Raw genomic sequence first — 22,960 nt, forward strand, 5'->3', positions numbered from 1 at the left:
GCTAGATGTCTCTATAGGAAAGACCGTAAAGTTCAGATTTAGAGGTAGAATAAGAAAAAAGAAGCCAGTAAAGAAAATAGGCCGGGTACGATGGCTCACGCCTGTAATCCCAGCACTTTGGGAGGCTGGGGCGGGCAGATCATGAGGTCAGGAGATTGAGACCATCCTGGCTAACACGGTAGAACCCCGTCTCTACTAAAAATACAAAAAATTAGCCAGGCGTGGTGACGGGCGCCTGTAGTCCCAGCTACTCGGGAGGCTGAGGCAGAAGAATGGTGTGAACCTGGGAGGCAGAGCTTGCAGTGAGCTGAGCTGAGATTGCACCACTGCACTGGCCTGGGTGACAGAGCGAGACTCCGTCTCACAAAAAAAAAAAAAAAAAAAAAAAAGAGCAGCAGTGGAGAAAATAAATAGTGATTCTATGATAGAGGATATAAAATGAAAGGAAAGCCAAGGAAAAAGGATTTACTTAAATGTATAATAACTTTGAGGAATAATATAACATTTCTACAAAATTAAGGTTTTTGTTCAAGAACAATAAAGTCTGGCCAGGCCTGGTGGCTTATGCCTGTAATCCAGCACTTTGGGAGGTTGAGGCAAGAGTACTGCTTGAGCCCAGGAGTTCGAGACCAGTCTGGGCAACACAGTGAAACTCTGTCTGTATTTACAAAAAGAAATAATAATAAAAGAAATCTGCTGTATCACCACCATCCAGAGAAAGTGACTAAGTGAAATCTAAAATAAGAAAAAGGAGATTTTGTATATATTATGACCTCAGGGGTTTTATGTGTGGCATTTGAACCTGGGATCAAGATGGTACTTGTGGTAGAAAGATGATTGGATTGAGTATCAAAAAGCCCTAAGATTTCTCATTCAGTTATGAGTAAAGTATACCTAACTTGTTTTTGCCAATGATAAAATGAAGTTGACCTCTCTGCATATAAAAAAGGATTCCAGGGCCAGGCACAGTGGCTCACGCCTGTAATCCCAGCACTTTGGGAGGCTGAGGCAGGTGGATCACCTGAGGTCAGGAGTTCAAGACCAGCCTGGCCAACATGGTGAAACCCCGTCTTTACTAAGTAATACAAAAATTAGCTGGGTGTGGTGGCGGGCATCTGTAATCCCAGCTGCTTGGGAGACTGAGGTGGAGAGAATTGCTTGAACCTGGGAGGCAGAGGTTGCAGTGAGCCAAGATTGCATCACTACACTCCAACCTTAGTGACAGAGCGAGACTCTGTCTCAAAAGAAAACAAAAACAGAACAAAAAACAAAACAAGAACAACAAAAAAACAGGATTCCGTCTCAAAAATAAATAAATAAAACAGAATTGATATGTCAGATTTGATGATGTACACAAAAGCACATAGAAACTTATAAAACACCATTTGTTTATTTATTTATTTACTTATTTATTTATTTATGAGACAGAGTCTCACTCTGTCCCTTAGGCTGGAGTATAGTGACACAATCTTGACTCACTGCAACATCCGCCTCCTGGGTTCAAGCAGTCCTCTTGCCTCAGCCTCTCAAGTAGCTAGGATTACAAGCATGCACCATCACGCCCAGCTAATTTTTGTATTTTTAGTAATTTTTGTATTTTAGTTTCAGCATTTTGGCCTGGTTGGTCTTGAACTTCTGACCTCAAGTGATCTGCCCGCCTCAGCCTCCCAAAGTGTTGGGATTACAGGCGTGAGCCACCACGCCCAGCCAAAAACACCATTTGAATGTCAGGTGTAAAAATAATTATGCCCTAGGTACATAAGTTTATAATTCTGAATTTTGCTGGATATGGAATCATGTGCTATTAACATGGCAACAATGAATTCCTGTCAAAAGAAAATGGGCATTAAAGAATTACTGATGTATTAGCCATTTAATAATTTTGATTTTTATCTTTGAGAATAGGAAGTCATTAATACGGGAGATGGAGGTAAAGAGGTATGTCATTGTTGGTGTTTTAAAAAGAGCAGTTTGCTGGGAGGTAGGGATTGCAGTGAGCCGAGATCGAGCCACTGCACTCCAGCCTGGGCGATAGAGCAAGACTCCGTCTCAAAAAAAAAAAAAAAAAAAAAAAAGAGCAGTTTTGGCTGGGCTTGGTGGTTCACACCTGTAATCTCAGCACTTTGGAAGGCCAAGGTGGAGAATTGTTTGAGGTCAGAAGTTTGAGACCAGCCTGGGCAACAGAGTGAAATCCCATCTCTACAAAAAAAAATAAAAAAAGTAGCCAGGCATGGTGGCACGTACCTATGGTCCCAGCTACATGGGAGGCTGAGGCAAGAGGATTCCTCGAGCCCAGGAGGTTGTGGCTATAGTGAGTCATGTTTGTGTCATTGTACTCCAGTTTGGACAACAGAGTGAGACCCTGTCTCAAAACAAAACAAAACAAAACAAAAAAGAAGCAGTTCAACTCTTACGTGAAGTTTGGTGAGCAGTGGTGGAAGCAGGAAGCCATGTATGCTTTTGGAGTAGTTGTTGTAGCTTAGACAGGGTGGTGGTGGTGTAAGAGGAATGAAGAGAACTGTTTAGGAAGACACAGGGACTTGGGATAGATTTACTGGTATAGGTGAGGAAGAAAGTGGTTCCTGGCTTTGCCAGTGGGGTAATGATGCTTTTCACCAAAATAAGGAACCCTGGAGGAAAATCAGGCTTGGTGAGGAAGTCATGATCTTTGAGTGGAGTTTGCACTCCTGTGGAGACATCCAAACTCTATATTGAGGAAGTCACTAGCAGATACTAGTTGAAGTAATGGGTGGAATGAGTTAACCTAGGAGAGGATATATGGTAAGAAATGGAAATTTAGAAATTGGTTTTGAGTAACTCCAATATTTAGAGACTAGGTAGAAAAGAATGCTCCAGCAGAGAGAATGGTGAAGGAGTGACTAGAGAAAGTGAAGAAAAGTTAGAGGATTATCCCTGAAAGACCAAGGGAGAGTATTTTAAGGAATAAATGGTGACCATTGGTTCTAGTTGCTGCGTAGTCTAAAAAGATGTGCTTGAAAATTATCTATTGGATTGAACAGCTTAGAGATTATTGGTGACCATTAGTGGTGACCAGAAATGGGAGGAGTGTTAGGGACATTCTGAAGTGGGTTTGGGGTAAATGTTAGATGAAAAATAATGACAGTTGTGAATGACCCAATTAAGGAATTTAGCTTCTAGAAGGAGAGGGGAGGCTGGGTGTGGTGGCTGACATCTGTAATCCCAGCACTTTGGGAGGCTGAGGTGGGCAGATCACTTGAGGTCAGGAGTTTGAGACCAGCCTGGCTAACATGGCAAGACCCTGCCTCTACTAAAAATACAAAAATTAGCCAGGCGTGGTGACGCACATCTGTAATTCCAGCTACTCAGGAGGCTGAGGCACTAGAATCGTTTTAACTGGGGAGGCGGAGGTTGCAGTGAGCCGAGATCACACCACTGCACTCCAGCCTGGGTGATGGAGTGAGTCTGTCTCCAAAAAAATAAATAAATAAATAAAAGTTGGAGAGGAGAGCGATGAAATCAAGTCGAGGAAGAGGAATGTTTATTGCTTTATGATTTTGGAAAACATTTATTGTACAAAATATGGCAAATAACACAAAAGTATAGATTAGTGAATGAGTTTTTACAAATCCAATGCTTATGTAACCAACACCAAAAAAATAGAATATAGTTGACCCTTTAATAATGTGGGTTTGAACTGTGCGGGTCCACTTTAGTTATACCCAAACTTTTTGGAATAAATACATTGGAAAATTTTTTGGAGATTTGTGTGACACTTTGACAAAACTTGCAGATGAACCACATAGCCTAGAAACATCAAAAAATTAAGAAAAAGATATGTCATGAATGCATAAGATGTATAGATACTAACCTATTTTATCATTTACTATAAAATATACACAAATCTAGGCCAGGCACGGTGGCTCACGCCTGTAATCCCAGTACTTTGGGAGGCCGAGGCAGGTGGATCATTTGAGGTCAGGAGTTCAGGACTAGCCTGGCCAATGTGGTGACACTCCATCTCTACTAAAAATACAAAAAAAAAAAAAAAAAAGAAAAGAAAAAGCCAGGCGTGGTGGCACACGCCTGTAATCCCAGCTTCTTGGGAGACTGAGGCAGGAGATGCGCTAGAGCCCAGGAGGTGGAGGTTGCAGTGAGCCAAGATTGTGCCAGTGCACTCCAGCCTGGGTGACAGAGTGAGACTCTGTGTCAAAAAAATAAAAAAAGAAAGAAAAGTATGTCTCTCTCTCTCTCTATGTATATATGTATGTATAGATACACACACACACACAAATCTATTATAAAAAGTTAAGATTTATCAAAATGTACACACACACTTAACAGACAGTACATGGTGCCATCTGTAATCATGTAAACGTATAGATGTAGTTGAATTGAATGCAATTGAATTTTAACTGCATAAAATTAACTGTAGTACATACTGTACTACTGTAATAATTTTGTAGTGACCTCCTGCCGCTGTTGCAGGGAGCTCAAGAATTGCGAGTATTCACTTAAAATCATCTCTGGTGAGCAGTTTATCTTTCTAGTAAATTGCTGTGTCAAAGTAAAAAGTGATCTCTTTAGATTCTCACCTATATTGCATCATGTTAATTGTAAAACTATAAACCTTGAATACCACGATGGGACCCATATGAAGTGCCCACTAGTGATGCTGGAGATTCTCCCAAGAATCAGAGAGAAGTCATGACATCATGATAAAAAGTTGAATTGATTGATATGTACTGTAGATTGAAGTCTGCAGCTGTGATTGCCCACCATTTCAAGGTAAAGGAATCTGGCCTAAGGACTATTGTTAAAAAAGAAAAGGAATTTTTTTTTTTTCTTCGAGACAGTGTCTTCCTCTGTCACCTAGGCTGGAGTGCAGTGGTACAGTCTCAGCTCAGTGCAGCCTCCACCTCTGGGGCTCAAGCAATCTTCCCACCTCAGCCTCCGAAGTAACTGGGACTGTAGGCGTGTGCCACAGCGCCTGGCTAATTTTTGTATTTTTTTGTAGAGATGGGGTTTTGCCATGTTGCCCAGGCTGGTCTCAAACTCCTGAGCTCAAGTGATCCGCCCACCTTCATCTCCCAAAGTGCTGAGATTACAGGCGTGAGCCACCATGCTCAGTCCAAGGAAAGGAAATTCTTGATGCTGTCATTGCAGTGACACCAGCAGGCACCAAAACCTTGCACATTTTACTTAATACTTTTTTATCTCATATTGAAAATGCAGGCTGGGCGCGGTGGCTCATGGCTGTAATCCCAGCACTTTGGGAGGCCAAGGTGGGTGGATCACCTGAGGCCAGGAGTTTGAGACCAGCCTGGCCAACATGGTGAAACACCGTCTATACTAAAAATACAAAAATTAGCTGGGTGTTGTGGCGGGTGCCTGTAATCCCAGCTACTTGGGAGGCTGAGGCAGGAGAATCATTTGAACCCGGGAGGTGGAGGTTGCAGTGAGCTGAGATCGTGCCACTGCACTCCAGCCTGAGCGACAGAGTGAGACTCTGTCTCAAAAAACAGAAAAAAAGAAAATGCAGCTTTTAGGCCAGGCGCGGTGGCTCACACTTGTAATCCCAGCACTTTGGGAGACTGAGGCGGGCAGATCACTTGAGCTCAGGAGTTCAAGACTAGTCTGGGCAACATGGCAAAACCCCGTCTTTATGAAAATTAGCTGAATGTGGTGGCGTGTGCTTGTAGTCCCAGGCAGGAGATCGCTTGAGCTTGGGAGGCAGAGGTTGCAGTGAGCTGAGATAGCACATTGCACTTCAGCCTGGGCAATGGGAGTGAAACCTTGTCTCAAAAAAAAAAAAAAATTAATTAAAATAAATGCAGCTTTTACATGGGTGCAGGATGCTGTAAGAAAGACTCACCTAGCCGGGCGCGGTGGCTCACGCCTGTAATCCCAGCACTTTGGGAGGCCGAGGCGGGTGGATCACGCGGTCAGGAGATCGAGACCATCCTGGCTAACATGGTGAAACCCCGTTTCTACTAAAAATACAAAAAATTAGCCGGGCGCGGTGGCGGGCGCCTGTAGTCCCAGCTACTCGGGAGGCTGAGGCAGGAGAATGGCGTGAACCCGAGAGGCGGAGCTTGTAGTGAGCCGAGATCGTGCGGCTGCACTCCAGCCGCCTGGGCAACGAAGACAGACACCGTCTCAAAAAAAAAAAAAAAGAAAAAGAAAAAGAAAGACTTACTATAGACTCTAATATGATTTGAGAAAAAGCGAAGTCATTATATGACAACTTAAAGCAAAAGGAAGGTGAAAAATCTAAAACTGGAGAATTTAATGCCAGAAAAGGGTGGTTTGATAATTGTAGAAAGAAGTTTGGTTTAAAAAATGTCAAGATAAAAAGAAGCAACTTCTGCCGACCAAGAGGCAGCAGGGGAGTTCCCAGATACCATTAAGAAAATCATTGAGGAGAAAGGTTATCTGCCTGAACGAGTTTTTTAATGCTGAGAGAAGTGCCCTATTCTGGGAAAAAAATGCCACAAAAGACATTTATTAGTAAGGAAGAGCAGTGCACACCTGGAATTAAGGCCAGGAAGGGATAGACTAACTCTATTGTTTTGTGCAAATACAGTCAAGTTTATAATCAGGACTGTCCTTATCTATAATGCTGCTAACCCCTGAGCCTTGGAGGGAAAAGATAAACAGCAGCTGCTAGTCTTTTCATTGTACAACAAGAAGACCTAGACAGTGGGAACCCTTTTTCTGGATTGACTGCATTGATGCTTGTTCCCAAAGTCAGGAAGTACCTGGCCAGTAAGAGACTGCCTTTTAAAGTTTTTTTTGAGGCTGGGTGCAGTGCTTCACGCCTGTAATCCCAGCACTTTGGGGGGCCGAGGTGGGTGGATCACTTGAGGTCAGGAGTTCGAGACCAGCCTGGCCAACATGGTGATACCCCATCTCTACTAGTACAAAAATTAGCCGGGCATGGTGGTGCGTGCCTATAATCCCAGCTACTCAGGAGGCTGAGGCAGGAGAATCGCTTGGACCAGGGAGGCAGAGGTTACAGTTAGCTGAGATCGTGCCACTGCACTCCAGCCTGGGAGACAGAGTGAGACTCAGTCTCAAAAAAAAAAAAAAGTTTTATTGATATTGCACAGTGCCCATGGCCACCAGAAATGTCATGAATTCAACCCCAAAAGTATGGAAGTGGTCTACTTGCCCCCAGACATGGTGTCTCTATCTTGTTGTTGGGCCTCTAGATCAAAGGGTCACATGGACCTTTTAAGGCTCACCACACATGATACTCTATGGAAAGGATTGTCAACTCTGTGAAAGAGAACCCTGATAGAACATCAGGAAAGTGTGGAAGGATCACACCATTGAAGGTGCCATCAATGTTACAGAAATAACCATGAAAGTCAGCAAGCTTGAAACAATAAATTCCTGCTGGGGAAAACTGTCCAAATGTTTTGCATGACTTACAGGATTTACGATAGATACCATCAAGAAAGTCATGAAAGAGGGCCGGGCATGGTGTCTCATCCCTGTAATCCCAGCACTTTGGGAGACCCAGGACGGCAGATCACCTTAGGTCAGGAGTTTGAGACCAGCCTGGCCAACATGGCGAAACCCTGTCTCTACTAAAAATACAAAAATTATCCAGACGTGGTGGTGCCTGTAATCCCAGCTACTTGGGAGGCTGAGGCATGAGAATCGCTTGAGCCTGGGAGGCGGAGTTTCAGTGAGCTGAGATCATGCCACTGTATTCCAGCTTGGGTGACAGAGTGAGACTTGTCTCAAAAAAAAAAAAAAAGAAAAGAAAAGAAAATCATGAAAGAAGTTGTAGATATGGCAAAAAAGATGAGACGTGAAGCATTTCAAGATATCTGTTTTGGAGAAATTCAAGAACTAATAGACACCACACCAGAGAAGTTAAGAGAAGACAGCTTGATGGAGCTCAGTGCTTCCAAACCAGTGCCAGATGATGAGGAAGAAGATGTAGAGGAAACAGTGCCAGAAGACTGATGTTAGACAGTCTGCCAGAAAGCTTCCAATTATTTAAGACTGCTTTTGGCTTCTTTTAGACATAGATCTTTCTATAATACTGGCACTGAAATGAAAGCAAATGATGGAAGAAGGATTGGTACTGTATAGAAACATTTTTAGAGAAATTTGCAAAAATGTCAGAGAGGAAGTACAGTATATTTCCATAAAGTTATACTGAGTGTGCCTGCCTCTATTGCCCTCCCTTCCACCTCCTCCACCTCCTCTGCCTCTGTTACCCCTGAGGGAGATGACCAACCCCTCCTGTTCTTCCTCTTCCTCAGCCTACTCACTGTGAAGACAAGGATGAAGACTTTTTTTTTATGGAGATGGAGTTTCGCTGTTGTTGCCCAGGCTGGAGTGCAGTGGTGTGATCTCGGCTCACTGTAACCTCCACCTCCTGGGTTCAAGCAATTCTTCTGCTTCAGCCTCCCGAGTAGCTGGGATTACAGGCACCTACCACCACGCCCGGCTAATTTTTTGTATTTTTAGTAGAGATGGGGTTTCACCATGCTGGCCAGGCTGGTCTGGAACTCCTGAACTCAGGTGATCTACCCTCCTCAGCCTCCTAAAGTGCTGGGATTACAGGCCTGAGCTACCGCACCCAGCAGGATGCAGACTTTTTTTGATGATCCACTTCCATTAATGGATATTTTCTCTTCTGTATATTCGAAGAATACAGTATAGAAAACATATACAAAATATATGTTAATTGACTTTATTTTAACAGTAAGCCTTCTGGCCAGCAGTAAGCTATTAGCAGTTAAGTTTTTGGGTGAGTCAAAAGTTATACATGGTGGCTCATGCCTTTATTCCCTCCCAGCACTTTGGAAGGCCGAGGCGGATGGATCTCTTGAGGCCAGGCACTCAAGACCAGCTGGGGCAACATGACAAAACCCCATCTCTACTAAATATACAAAAATTAGCCAGGCGTGGTGGAGACTACAGTGAGCTGAGATTGTGCCACTGTATTCCAGCCTGGACAACAGAGCAAGACTCTGTCTCAAAAAACAAAACAAAACAAAAAAAAACAAAACAACCCCAAAAACTTACACTATACTTTTTTTTTTTTTTTTTTTGGTGGAGACAGGGTCTCACTCTGTCACCCAGGCTGGAGTGGAGTGCAGTAGTATGATCACACCTTACTGCATCCTTGACCTCCCGGGCTCAAGCTATCTTCCCATTTCAGTCTCCCCAGCAACTGAGACTGCAGGTGCTTTTCACCAAGCCCAGCTAATTTTTGTATTATTATTATTTTTTTTTTGAGACAGAGTTTTGCTCTTGTTGCCCAGGCTGGAGTGCAATGGCTTGATCTCGGCTTACCTCAACCTCTGCCTCCTGGGTTCAAGCCATTCTCCTGCTGCAGCCTCCCGTGTAGCTGGGATTACAGGCATACGCACCACCATGCCCGGCTAATTTTGTATTTTCAGTAGAGACCGGGTTTCTCCATGTTGGTCAGGCTGGTCTCGAATTCTCGACCTCAGGTGATCTGCCTGCCTCCGCCTCCCAAAGTGCTGGGATTACAGGTGTGAGCCACCACGCCCGGCCAATTTTTGTATTTTTTGTAGAGATGGGGTTTCGCCATGTTGCCCAGGCTGGTCTCAGACTCCTGGGCTCAAGCGGTATGCCCACCTTGGCCTCCCAAAGTGCCGGGATTACTCAGTCTATACGTGGATTTTGACTGCATTGGGGGATGGGGGGTACTTAGCACCCCTACCCTCCACATTGTTCAAGGGTCAAGTGTACTTTTCCCCTTCCAATCTTTACATCATTTATTTTTCTTTCCTAATTGCACTGTCTAGGGCCTCTAGTACAGTGTTGAATATAAGTTGTAAGTTTAGGCATCTTTGTCTTGTTCTGCCTCATAGGGAGGAAGCATTCAGTCTTTTACCATAAATATGATGTTAGCTTAGTATTTTCATAGACATCCTTTATTCTTGATTTGCTGAGTTTTTAAAAATAAAATAGCTATTGCATTTTAGCAAATGCTTTTTTAACATATATTGAAATGATCATATGATTTTTTGCCTTTATTCTGTTAATGTTGGCAAATGATAATTGATTTTTCCGATGTTAAACCATCTTACATTTGTGGGATAAACCCTATATTTTAGTGATTGATTATCCTTTCTATATTGTGGGATTCAATTTGCTAGTCTTTGTAAAGTATTTTTATATATACATTCATGAGGTGGATTGATTTATAGTTTTCTTGTAATTTCTTAGTCTGGTTTTGGTTGCCTCAGAACGAGTTGGTACTTATTCCCTTCTCTTCTGTTTTTTAGAAAAGTGTGTAAGGCCGGAAGTGATGGCTCATACCTGCAATCCCAGCACTTTGGGAAGCCAAGGCAGGTGGATTGCTTGAGCTCAGGAGTTTGAGACCAGCCTGGCAACATGGCGAAACCCTGTCTCTACAAACATTTACAAAAAATTAGCTGGGCATTATGGCATATGCCCGTAGTCCCAGCTGCTTGGGAGGCTGAGGTAGGAGGATCACCTGAGCATAGAAGGTTGAGGCTGCAGTGAGCTATGATGGCACCACTGTACTCCAGCCTGGATGAAGGAGTGAGATTCTGTCTCAAAAAAAAAAAAAAAGTTTGTGGAGAATTGATGTTATTATTATTTTTAGAGCCAGGGCCTTACTCTGTCACCCAAGCTGGAGTACAGTGGTGCCATCATAGCTCACCACAGCCTTGAATTATTTTGCTTAAAGGCTCCTTCCACTTCAGTCTCCAGAGTATCTAGGACTGTAAGTGTGTGCCACCAAGCCCAGCTAATAATAATAATAATTACTATTTTCGAGACGGAGTCTTGCTGTGTCACCCAGGCTAGAGTGCAGTGGCGCAATCTTGGCTCACTGCAACCTCTGCCTCCTGGGTTCAAGAGATTCTTGTGCCTCAACCTCCCCATTAGCTGGGATTACAGGTGCGGCACCACACCCGACTAATTTTTGTAGTTTTTAGTGGAGATGGGGTTTCACCACGTTGGCCAGGTTGGTCTTGAACTCCTGACCTCATGATCTGCCTGCCCCAGCCTCCCAAAGTGCTGGGATCACAGATGTGAGCCACCGGGCCCAGCCTATTTATTTGAAATAGAGACAGGATCTTGCTGTGTTGCCTAGGCTGGTCTTGAACTCCTGGCCTCAGGTGATCCTTCTACTTCGTCCTCTCAAAATACTGGGATTATAGGTGTAAGCCACCATGCCCAGCCCTGTTTTTTTTTCCTTAAATGTTTGATATTATTTAAATGGTGTGGCTAGAAGCTATGTTGAAATAGGCCAAGGAATGACAGATATATAAGGAAATAGATAGCCAGGATGGACAACTTTGAGAATTCTGGCTATGAAGAGAAGAGAGGATGGTTGCTAGACAGGTGTAAAGATTGAATCAGGCATTAAAGAAATACAGTTGTTTTCTTGATTGCCATTATGTCTTTTAAATTTGCTTCTTTGTTACTTAATTCTAATGCAGATACATCAAGAAATCTGGAATTTCATGAAATACATAGTACTGGGAATGAACCGCCTTTGTTGATTATGATTGGCTACAGTGATGGAATGCAGGTCTGGAGCGTCCCTGTAAGTACACATGTGGTTGAATACCTAAAACATACTTCCCAGCATGTTAGCTTATGTGAAATCTGTAGATACTTTTTTTTTTTGAGACAGAGTCTCACTCTTCGCCCAGGCTGGAATGCAGTGGTGCGATCTCGGCTCACTGCAACCTCTGCCTCCCAGGTTCAAGCGATTCTCCTGCCTTAGCCTCCCGAGTAGCTGAGATTACAGGCATGTGTCACCACACCCAGGTAATTTTTGTACTTTTAGTAGAGATGGGTTTTGCCATGTTGGCCAGGCTGGTCTCAAACTCCTGACCTCAGGTGATCCATCTGCCTCAGCCTCCCAAAGTGTTGGGATTACAGGCGTGAGCCACTGCACCCAGCATATATCTGTGTATCTTTATAGGATAAATTCCTTTCTATGGAGTTACTGAGTCAAAGGCTAAGTGCATTTGTAATTTTGATATATGTTTTACATTGCATAATATTGGTCTTATTTTGCATTTGGACTCCTACATGTGCCTTTTTTGGGTGACCAAACATAAAATGTCCTAAATGAAGAAGAGGCATGGGAGCAGTGCATTTGTTGAGATGTAGTAAATACTGCATATTTTGGCTTATTTCACTTATATTTCATTATTTGGCATAATCTAAATAATTATCTTCCAGTAGATGAGTGGGCTTATTATTTTTAATTGAGATGGGGTCTGGCTGTATTGCTCAGGATGGTCTTGAAGTCCTGGGCTAAAGCAGTCCTCCCACCTTGGCCTCCCAAAATGCTGGGATTACAGGCATGAGCCACTGCGCCCAGCTGAGATGACAGGACTTCTGTTGTGTGATTCTTTTGCAGTCGGAGGCTCTGGGCCAGTAGAAGTTGAATTTGTACCTTTAATAATTGTATTCAGGAAACTTGTTTGAAGCCCCATGAGTATGTGTGTATGTGTGTTTCAGCCAGAATTTTTTTCTCTTTTTCTTTTGGGTGATATTGTTGCTCCTTGAATGATGTATAAGCAAACATGTATTACCTCAGATTTAATGGAAGTCAGGATATTCTCAAGTACAGAATTTGACCTCAGTAGTCTAAGAATTACTAAGGAACAAGCACATTCACCTTTCAATTCTTTAACTTTTTTTTTTTTTTTTTTTTTTGAGACGGAGTTTCACTCTGTTGCCCAGGCTGGAGTGCAGTGGCGCAATCTCGGCTCACTGCAAGCTCTGCCTCCCGGGTTAACGCCATTCTCCTGCCTCAGCCTCTCAAGTAGCTGGGACTATAGGCGCCCGCCACCACGCCTGGCTAATTTTTTGTATTTTTAGTACAGACGGGGTTTCACCATGTTAGCCAGGATGATCTTGATCTGCTGACCTCGTGATCCGCCCGCCTTGGCCTCCCAAAGTGCTGGGATTACAGGTGTGAGCCACTGTGCCTGGCCAACATTTTTTAAGTTAAAAAAATGTTTATTTTTTGATAAGTCACTTCTGATGAAGTTTGGTGTTCCATTCTGTTCTTTTTTTTTTTTTTTTTGAGACAGGGTCTCACTTTGTCACCCAGGCTCGAGGGCAGTGGCATGATTGTAATTCACTCTATCCTCCACCTCCTGGACTCAAGCGATCCTCCCACATCAGCCTCTGTAGTAGCTGGGACTACAGGCACGTGCCACCACACCCAGTTAATTTTTAACACTTTAATGGAGACAGGGTCCTACTGTGTTGCCCAGGCTGGTCTCGAACTCCTGGGCTCCAGTGATCCTCCTACTTAGCCTCCTAAAATGTGGGCATTACAGGCATGAGCCACTGTGCCTGGCCAATTCTATTCTTATAATTATCATATTATTAATTATCTAAGATGTGGGATTTTTTTTTTTTTAACTTGGCTTTACTTTGCGGAGATAGAAGAATCGTGCTGGTATGTCATGAAATTAGAAGTATTCTTTTTCTTTTGACTTTTGGGAAGTGTAGTTGACATTTTTCAAGGTCCCTCAATGTTCTTTGTAATTTTGGTATTGTTCCAAAGGCGTGGAGAAAGTACTTAAAATTTGGCAGTGTTTTTTTTTCTTACGGAGAGAAATATTTCTAGGTTGTGATAAAACAAAAGGGTTTTGTAAATGTAACTTTTTCTTATTAATAGAGACTACATTTTGCTTCATTATGCTGTTTGTTGACAGTACTGAAGACAAAGAGGAAGTTATACCTTTAACAAGAGGGTTGAGCCTGTGTGATTAGGGGTGTTGACTGGATTGAACACATTCCTTTGGTGGTATTCAGGTTGTTTTAACTGCCCACTTGTTTTGGTTATAATTGGGGATATTAATTTTAATAGTTTAAAGTTAATTTCTGTTTATCTTTGAGTAATTAAGGTCTTTATTTCTCCTTATGCCTAGATTATATTTTGAGAGACTTGAATAATTTTTTTGTGATGGAATTTTCTTTGGCCAAGCGTATATTGTTGTAGTACCACTATTTCATGAATTAGGGCCTGGTGTAGAGGCTGACGCTTGTAATCCCAGCACTTTGGGAGGCTGAGGCAGGAGGATCACTTGAGGTCAGCAGTTTGAGACTAACCTGGGCAGCACAGTGAGACCAGCCGGGTGCGGTGGCTCATGCCTGTAATCCCAGTACTTTGGGAGGCCAAGACAGGCAGATCATTTGAGGTCAGGAATTCGAGACCAGCCTGACCAACATGGTGAAACCCCATCTCTACTAAAAATAAAAAAAAAATTAGCCGGGCATGATGGCACATGTCTGTAGTCCCAGCTACTCTGGAGGCTGAGGCAGGAGAATCGCTTGAACCCGGGAGGCGGTGGTTACAGTGAGCCAAGATTGCGCCACTGCACTCCAGCCTGGGTGACAGAGTGAGACCCTGTCTCAAAACAAAAACAAAAACAAAAACACATAGTGAGACCTTGTCTCTACAAAAAATTTTTAAAAATTAACCAGGCGTAGTGGCATGCGCCTGTGGTTCCAGCTACTCGGGAGGATGAGGCAGGGGGATTGCCTGAGCCTGGGAAGTTGAGGCTGCAGTGAGCCATGATTATGCCACTGCACTCCAGCCTGGGTGACAGAGTGAGATCTTGTCTCGGGAAGGAAAAAAAAAAAAAGACAATCTGGGAAAATAAGCTTCTTATGTTTCATTGAGCTCTCATTATGGTCAAAGAGGTTTATATACATATTATCTCATCTAATGTAGAAGTTACCTTGTTTTACAGGTGGTAAGGTCACACTGCTTTTAAGAGGTGGAACTAGAATTTAAACCTAGTTCTGTCTGAATTCAAATTCAAAGCCCATGATCTAAGAGCTATACTTCATCACTTTTCAAATGTGATTGCTAAAGATATGACATGTGAGTAGTTTTGTAGTTTAGGTTTAGCTTTTGTAGAGGTGAAGGGAATTATCCCCTCTCCCTCTGAAATAAATTGACAATAGATCAACGGGAGAAAAAGCATACACATGCATGAGAGCCACATAAAATATGAGACTCAAAGAAGGGCCAAATGGCTGAAGCTTACATAGTGCTCTCTTCATAGGGGAGAAGGAGATGGAGGAATGTCGTCAGTTTTGAGAGTTAGTAAATCATTCTCAGGAAAGTTGAATGGGCCCAAAGAGCAGAAAATTGTTTCTAAGTGATTCACTTGGGAAGTGGGATCTGAGCAGAGATGATAGCCTGTGACAAAGTCTGTCTAGGTGTGGTGTCATTTCTCGGTTTTCCATCCTGCAATTTGAGATTAATCTTCTCTGGTTGAAGAAATTTCAGAAAGGGGAGAGGGAGGCAATTGTGTTCCTTCTAGAAGAGCTTCAGGAAAGGGAACTTGAGAGAGTCCCTCCTTGTGCTTGTGAGGGAGAAGCAGGAGAACACCAGAAAGTCCTTGGTTCTGAGGACTTCTGAGGCCTTTTAATTTCCTTTAGCTCAAAATGCTCAGCATGCCAAAATGCCAGAATTTGGAATATCGTTTTCTGAGCCCCAGTGTTTTCATTTGTAAAAGATTAGGATGTACCTTCAAATACTTATAATTATCTTTTACGTTTTACTTTGTTAGCCATTACTCTGTCAGAACCCTTCTGAAACTTATAACCATTTTTCATTACATGAGCATATATGCTAGACAGTGGGGAGCCTATGTTGGCCAACCTAGAAAAAAATGACTCTCATGGATCTTTATAGTCTGTAATTCATACGATTGGCCCTCTATATACGTGTGTTGCGCATCTGCAGATTCAACCAACTGTGGATTGAAAATATTTGGAATTAAAAAAAAGGATGGTTGTGTCTTTACTGAACACGTATAGAGTTTTCTTTCTTGTCATTATTTCCTAAACAATGCAGTATAACAATTATTTACATAGCATTTACATTGTACTAGGTATTATAGGTAATTAAGAGATGACTTAAAGTATATGAGAGAATGTGTAAAGGTTATATGCAAATACTATGCCATTTTATGTAAAGGACTTGAGCATGATGGACTTTGGTATTCATGGGTGGTTTGTGGAACCAATCAGCACAGATGCTGATGGACAATTGCATTTGCATTTGCTTTTTTTGTTTGTTGTTTGTTTTTGAGACTGAGTCTCACGCTGTTGCCCAGGCTGGAGTGCAGAGGGGTGATCTCGGCTCACTGCAACCTCTGCCTCCTGGGTTCAAGTGATTTTCATGTCTCAGCCTCCTGAGTAGCTGGAACTACAGGTGTGAGCCACCATGCCAGGCTAATTTTTGTATTTTTTTTAGTAGAGATGGGGTTTCACCATGTTGGCCAGGCTGGTTTCGAACTCCTGACCTCAAGTGATCCACCTGCCTTGGCCTCCCAAAGTGCTGGGATTACAGGCGTGAGCTACCGTGCCTGGCCTGCTTTTTAAAAATAGAGATGAAATCTCACTATGTCGCCCAGATTGGTCTTGAACTCCTGGCCTCAGGCAGTCCTCCTGCCGTGGCCTCCCAAACCACTGGGATTACAGATGTAAGCCATCATGCCTGGCCATGTATTTGCTTTTGAGTAAGTTTAGGTGGGCAGAAAATCAACCCCTGTCCAAACCTTAGCTTAGTTTTTGCTTCTAGTATATGCTCAGGACTCCCTCTTGTTGAGTTTAATATAACTGTCCCGCGGTGGCTCATGTCTGTAATCCCAGCACTTTGGAGGCCAAGGCAAGCAAGTTACTTGAGGTCAAGAGTTTGAGACCATCCTAGCCAACATAGTGAAACTCCGTCTCTACTAAAAATACAAAAATGGTGGTGGCCACCTGTAATCCCAGCTACTTGGGAGGCTGAGGCAGGAGAATTGCTTGAACCCAGGAGGCGGAGGTTGCAGTGAGCTGAGATTGCACCACGGTACTCTTGCCTGGGTGACAGAGTGAGACTGTCTCATAAAGACAAAACTGTCCCACCTGGGAGTCTCAGGTTAAGAAAATAAGCATATCCTGGTTAAACATTTTAAAAAATTGTCTATTGAAGTGTGTAGATGTGAATGGAACTTAGATGATGTCTAGGAATATTATTAGAGTCAGCTCAAAAGCAGAACTGTGCAGTAGTTTACTGCCCAATCTCTACTGCTTTGTACATGACACCAGCTTTCCTAGCTTTCCTGAGCTGTCAGAGCCCTTCTTTCAACACACCAGATGTAACATAGAATGATTGTTATGTGGGCATTCCAGATAAACAACCCCTTTTCTCAACCATCCCTAACAATGTTATTGACTCTTTTTTGGTGAGGTAAATATAGGCTTTCTTGCTTAAAATTCTTAATTAAAAAAATCAAAATTATCTTTGTATATATTTTAAAAACCAAATAGTTTCGTGAGATTCAAATATGAAACAAATGAAGTTCTGTACTCTTTCTTTTTTTTTTTTTTTTGAGACAGAGTCTTGCTCTGTGGCTCAGACTAGAGTGCAGTGGCATGATCCTGGCTCGCTGCAGCCTCCACCTCCGGGGTTCAAGTAGTTCTCCTGCCTCAGCCTCCCAAGTAACTGGGATTACAGGTGTGCGCCACCACACTCGGCTAATTGTTTTGTAATTTTTAGTAGAGACGGGGTTTCACCATGTTGGCCAGGCTGGTTTCAAACTCCTGACTTCAAGTGATCTGCCTGCCTAGACCTCCCAACGTGTATACTCTTTCTTTCGTCACTCTTTCAAATCTACTAGTTATTGTCATTTTAGTATTTATTTCAATTATTTCAAAATATCATACTTCTTATTTATTTTTTATTTTGAGATGGAGTCTCTCTGTGACACTCAGGCTAGAGTGCAGTAGCGCAATCTCAGCTCACTGCAACCTCCGCCTCCTGGGTTCAAGCAATTCTCCTGCCTCAGCCTCATGAGTAGCTGGGATTACAGGTGCACGCCCCATGCCCGGTTAATTTTTGTATTTTTAGTAGAGATGGGGTTTCACCATATTGGCCAGTCTTGAACTCCTAACCTCAAGTGATCTGCCTGCCTCAGCCTCCCAAAGTGCTGGGATTACAGGTGTGAGCCACCACACCCTACCTCAAAATATCATACTTCTTGAAGTTTTTTTTCTCCCAGTGTTAGATTGATTGGTGCCATGAACTATGAAGTTATTTTTTATTTTATTTTATTTTTTTGAGATGGAGTCTCGCTCTGTCACCCAGGCTGGAGTGCAGTGGTGTGATCTCGGCTCACTGCAGCCTGTGCCTCCCAGTTTCAAGCAGTTCTCCTGCCTCAGCCTCCTGAGTAGCTTGAATTACGGGCATGCGCCACCACACCCAGCTAATTTTTATATTTTTAGTAGAGACGGGGTTTCACCATGTTGGTCAAGCTGGTCTCGAGCTCCTGACCTTGTGCTGTGCCCGCCTCGGCCTCCCAAAGTGCTGGGATTACAGGCATGAGCCACCGCGCAAAGCCACGAACTATGAAGATTTAAACGGTGTTCATTTATTCAGCACATGTCTGGGATATACAGGGGTAAGCACAATAGATGTGGTCTTTGCTGTCATGGAGCTAGTAGGAGAGAGAGATTTAAATAAAAATAAATGGATATACAACTTAAGTTGTAATATGAAAAAAAGCATGACATGTTAGGACAAGGAAGTGACATATAAGCTAAAAAATACTTAGGGTAAGACTGGAACAATAAACACTAAACAGAGGCTCTGAGATGAAAGCATTCTTTTCTCCATAGTTAGAAATTGATTTAGATTTCTTAAATTTTTTCTCTTTAAAGAGCATTGTAGCTGGGCATGGTGGCTCACGCCTATACTCCCAACACTTTGGGAGGCTGAGGGTGGTGTATCGCTTGAGGCCAGGAGTTTAAGAGCAGCTTGGGTGAGACCCCATCTCACCAAAACCACAAAAATTAGGGCTGAAACAGGGGGATCAGTTGAACCTAGGAGGTCAAGGCTGCAGTGACCTGTGCGCCACTGCACGCCAGCCTGGGTGACAGAGCAAGACCCTCTCAAAAAAAAAAAAAAAGAATAATAATATTGAGATAAATATCTTTATGGTCATATAATTTGGAGAGATCAATAAAAGTAAGGCTCCTAATAGATTTTCCAAATTACATTCTTTTCCAGCCATGTCAGTTATACTTACCCCATATATTTATTAATTCTTTCACTCAGCAAAGATTTATTAATTGTCTATTACATGCCAGACTGTGTTGAAGGTTCTGGGACAACACTGAACAAAACAAAGTCATTCTCTTTGTGGAATTTCCATACTGGTAGGTGGGGAAGATAGATAATAAATATGTATCATGTTAGATGGTGATAGATAGGGTGGTTGTTGTTGCTGTGGGTTGCTCTTTTATATACGACGGTCTGGGAAAGCCTCTCAAAGACCCAGTGACATAGTGGTGTGAAGTTATCCATATGGGTATTTGAGGGAGGAACACTCCAAGCCAGTACAAACACTCTGTGGTGCAGAATATGTTTCTTTCTTTTTCTTTTCTTCTTCTTCTTCTTTTTTTTTTTTTTTTTGTGAGGCAGAGTCTCTCTGTGTCACCCAGGCTGGAGTGCAGTGGCGTGGTTTTGGCTCACTGCAACCTCCGCCTCCCAGGTTCAAGCGATTCTCCTGCCTCAGCCTCCCTAGTAGCTGGGACTACAGGGATGCGCCACCACGCCTGGGTACTTTTTGTATTTTTAGTAGAGACGGGGTTTCGCCATGTTGTCCAGGCTGGTCTTGAACCCCTGACCTCAAGTGATCCGCCTTCCCGGGCCTCCCAAAGTGCTGGGATTACAGGCGTGAGCCACCATGCCTGGCAGAATATGTTTCTTATATTTAAGGACAGCAAGGAGGCAGTTTAGCTGGAGTTAGGAGAGCAAAGCAAAGAATAAGAGATTATGTCCAAGAGTTGGCAGTTGGCTAGGGCTTTGTTTTTGCCCTTGTAAGGACATCTAAAATTTCAAATATAGAGCAAAGTTGGACTTTTACGGTGAAATTACTTATACCCGCCATCTAGAGCAGCAGTCCCCAACCTTTTTGGCACCAGGGACCGGTTTTGTGGAAGACAGTTTTTCCACAGGGTGGGGATAGTTTCAGTATGATTCAAGCACAGTAAATTTATTGTTCACTTTACTTCTATTATAATTGCATTGTAATATATAATGAAATAATTATACAACTCACCATAATGTAGAATCAGTGGGAGCCCTGAGCTTGCTTTCCCACAGCTAGATGGTCCCATCTGTGGGTGATGGGAAACAGTGACAGATCATCAGACATTAGATTCTCATAAGGAGCACACAATCTAGACACTTCACATGCGCGGTTCACGTTAGGGTTCGCGCGCCTATGATAATCTAATGCTGCTGCTGACCTGACAAGAGGCAGAGCTTAGGCAGTAATGTGCGCGATGGAGAGCAGCTGTAAATACAGTTGAAGCTTCGCTTTTGCTTGCCTGCTTCTCACCTCCTGCTGTGAGGCCTGGTTCGTAACCAGTACCTGGCCCAGGGATTGGGGGACCCCTCAACTAGAATATACCCTTAAAATTTTACTATACTTTTTTTTTTCCAGTTTTTTTTTCAGGCTACCCTCAGAACCAGAAGGGGTTCATACAGCTGCCTACTGTACTTTGTCTCACATCCATCTTATTCATTGCATTTCAGAGGAAATGCAAACATCAACATGCTTTCCCCTAACTACTTTTGCATGCATATAATTAACTAGAGTTCAATATTTGGTTAGTTTTTAAATTTTTTTAGACAGAGTCTTGCTCTGTTGCCCAGGCTGGAGGGCAGTGATGCGATCTTTGCTCACTGCAGCCTCTACCTCATGGGTTCAGTTGATTCTCATGCCTCAGCCTCCTGAGTAGTTGGGATTACTGGCACATGCCACCATGCCTGGCGAATTTTTGTGATCTTTTAAATTTTAGCTATTTTGGTAGGTGATACCTTGAGGATTCATTTAGCATTACCATTTCCCTGATGACTAATAATGTGGAGTACTTTTTCATGTTTCTTGGCCATTTGTATATATTTTAGCAATTATTTGTATAATTTTTTTGCCCATTAAAAAATTTAGTTGTGGGCTGGGTGCTGTGGCTCACGCCTGTAATCTCAGCACTTTGGGAGGCCGAGGTGGGCGGATCACGAGGCCAGGAGATTGAGACCATCCTGGCTAACATGGTGAAACGCAGTTTCTACTAAAAATACAAAAAATACAAAAAAATTAGCCAGGCGTGGTGACAGGCACCTGTAGTCCCAGCTACTTGGGAGGCTGAAGCAGGAGAATGGCGTGATCCCAGGAAGCGGAGTTTGCAGTGAGCCGAGATCGCGCCATTGCACTCCAGCCTGGGCGACAGAGCGAGACTCTGTCTCAAAAAAACAAAAACAAACAAACAAACAAACTTAGTTGTAGAAGCCATTGGAGGATTTTTGAATAGAGGTAATATCACTTTTAAAAATAAGAAAGGTATGTGAAGAGCAGATTTGGGTGGAAAGGTAGTGAGTTTGGTTTTAAATGTGTGAACCGTAGACTGTTGCTGGTCCATAAACTGGTGATGGCGAATCATTTGTTATTGGCAGCAAAAAGGTAAAGTGCAGAAAATGAGAGTAAGCCTTTCAAAACCTACAGTATTTGCCAGTGCACACTATCCAAACATATGTATATAGTTTACAGAAGTATCATTTGTGCCAACTTTTAGAAAAATCAAAAAATAATTCGTCTTTTATGACAAACAGTTTGAAAAACACTATCATCAAGACATCCAGTTGGAGAAGGAGTTTTTGATGAGTATGTTTAGACATGCAATCATGTATTATTTTATTTCACACAAATAACATTTCTGTGATTATTAACATTCATTTTAGCATTATACATTCTTTGTAGTCATGAGAATAAGATACAGAATTTTCAAGGAGGAGATTTGAATTGCAGGATGAGGAGTTGAACTTATTCTTTCAGCCATAATAATTTGGACTCGTTGAGAATCTTTTGGTAACATACATTCCAAAAGCTGTCTGTAATATTGATTTTGTGGTTGCAGTGGGATGAATAGCAGGAGAAAAGAAAAGGTTATAAGGCTAGTTAGGAGTGAATTTCAACACTGTCTGAATGTTAGATGTTGAGAGCCTGAACTAAGTTTGTTGTTGTGAGAGGATTACCAAAAACCATGATAAGTGGTTAGACGTTTAGAAGAGAAGAAAGTTAAAGATGTTTCCAGAGTCTTGACCTGGGGACCGGTGCTGCTTAGTATGAAAGATGGCATCATTTTAGCAGAAATAGAATTTGATTATTAGACTTACACTATGTTAAAAATCATGTAAAGCAAAAATTGTATAGCATATTGTCTTATAAGTAATAAAGGGTTCTCACTTAAAGTTTCAGTGGTAAAAGTCTTCTGATATTTTCGCATACTTTTTGCTATCTGTTTAAATGGCAACTTAGTTTTCTCTTCTTTTCTTTTCTTTTTGAGACATAGTTTTGCTCTGTCACCCAGGCTGGAGTGCAGTGGTGCAATCACGGCTTCAACCTCCTGGGCTCAAGCGATTCCCTCACCTCAGCCTCCCGAGTAGCTGGGACCACAGGTGTGCACCACCATGCCCAACTGATTTTTGTATATATATATATTTTTGTAGAGATGGGGTTTTGCCATCTTGCCCAGTCTGATCTTGAACTCTTGAGCTCAAGTGATCCTCCTGCCTTGGCCTCCCACAGTGCTGGGATTACAGGCATGAGCCACTGCGCCCAGCGTCTTATCTTCTTTTGAAATGCTTATTTTTTTCTTAAAAAATGGAGAATATATTTATTACATCACCTAAAATATGGCAGTTGTATTGTGTGAAACAGTATACAGTTGGCCCTGGATATCCATGGATTCTGAATACGTGGATTCAGTCAATATGGATAGAAAATATTTGGGAAAAAAGTAAAAAATAATTCAACAATAAAAAAATAACACAAATAAAAATGACAGTATAGCTATTTACATAGCACATTGTATTAGGTATTGTAAGTACTTTAGAGATGATTTAAAGTATATAGGA

The 22,960-nt window shown here is 42.5% G+C and overlaps 1 protein-coding gene across 16 annotated transcripts in view; it reads left to right on the top strand.

Moving 5' to 3' along the window:
- The window catches only part of BCAS3 (BCAS3 microtubule associated cell migration factor), a 718,021-nt gene that overhangs the window by 20,389 nt on the left and 674,672 nt on the right, over window positions 1-22,960 (top strand). For all 16 annotated transcript variants that reach the window (XR_010153059.1, XM_063799111.1, XM_063799112.1 and 13 more), the window contains one exon: window positions 11,448-11,554. Coding sequence is in view for 15 of the 16 variants with exons in the window: in XM_063799111.1 (XP_063655181.1) it covers window positions 11,448-11,554 (107 nt within the window). In the remaining variant the exon portion in view is untranslated. The remainder of the gene's footprint in view (window positions 1-11,447; window positions 11,555-22,960) is intronic.

This window comes from Pan troglodytes, chromosome 19, assembly GCF_028858775.2.
Source record: "Pan troglodytes isolate AG18354 chromosome 19, NHGRI_mPanTro3-v2.0_pri, whole genome shotgun sequence".
Taxonomy (NCBI): domain Eukaryota; kingdom Metazoa; phylum Chordata; class Mammalia; order Primates; family Hominidae; genus Pan; species Pan troglodytes.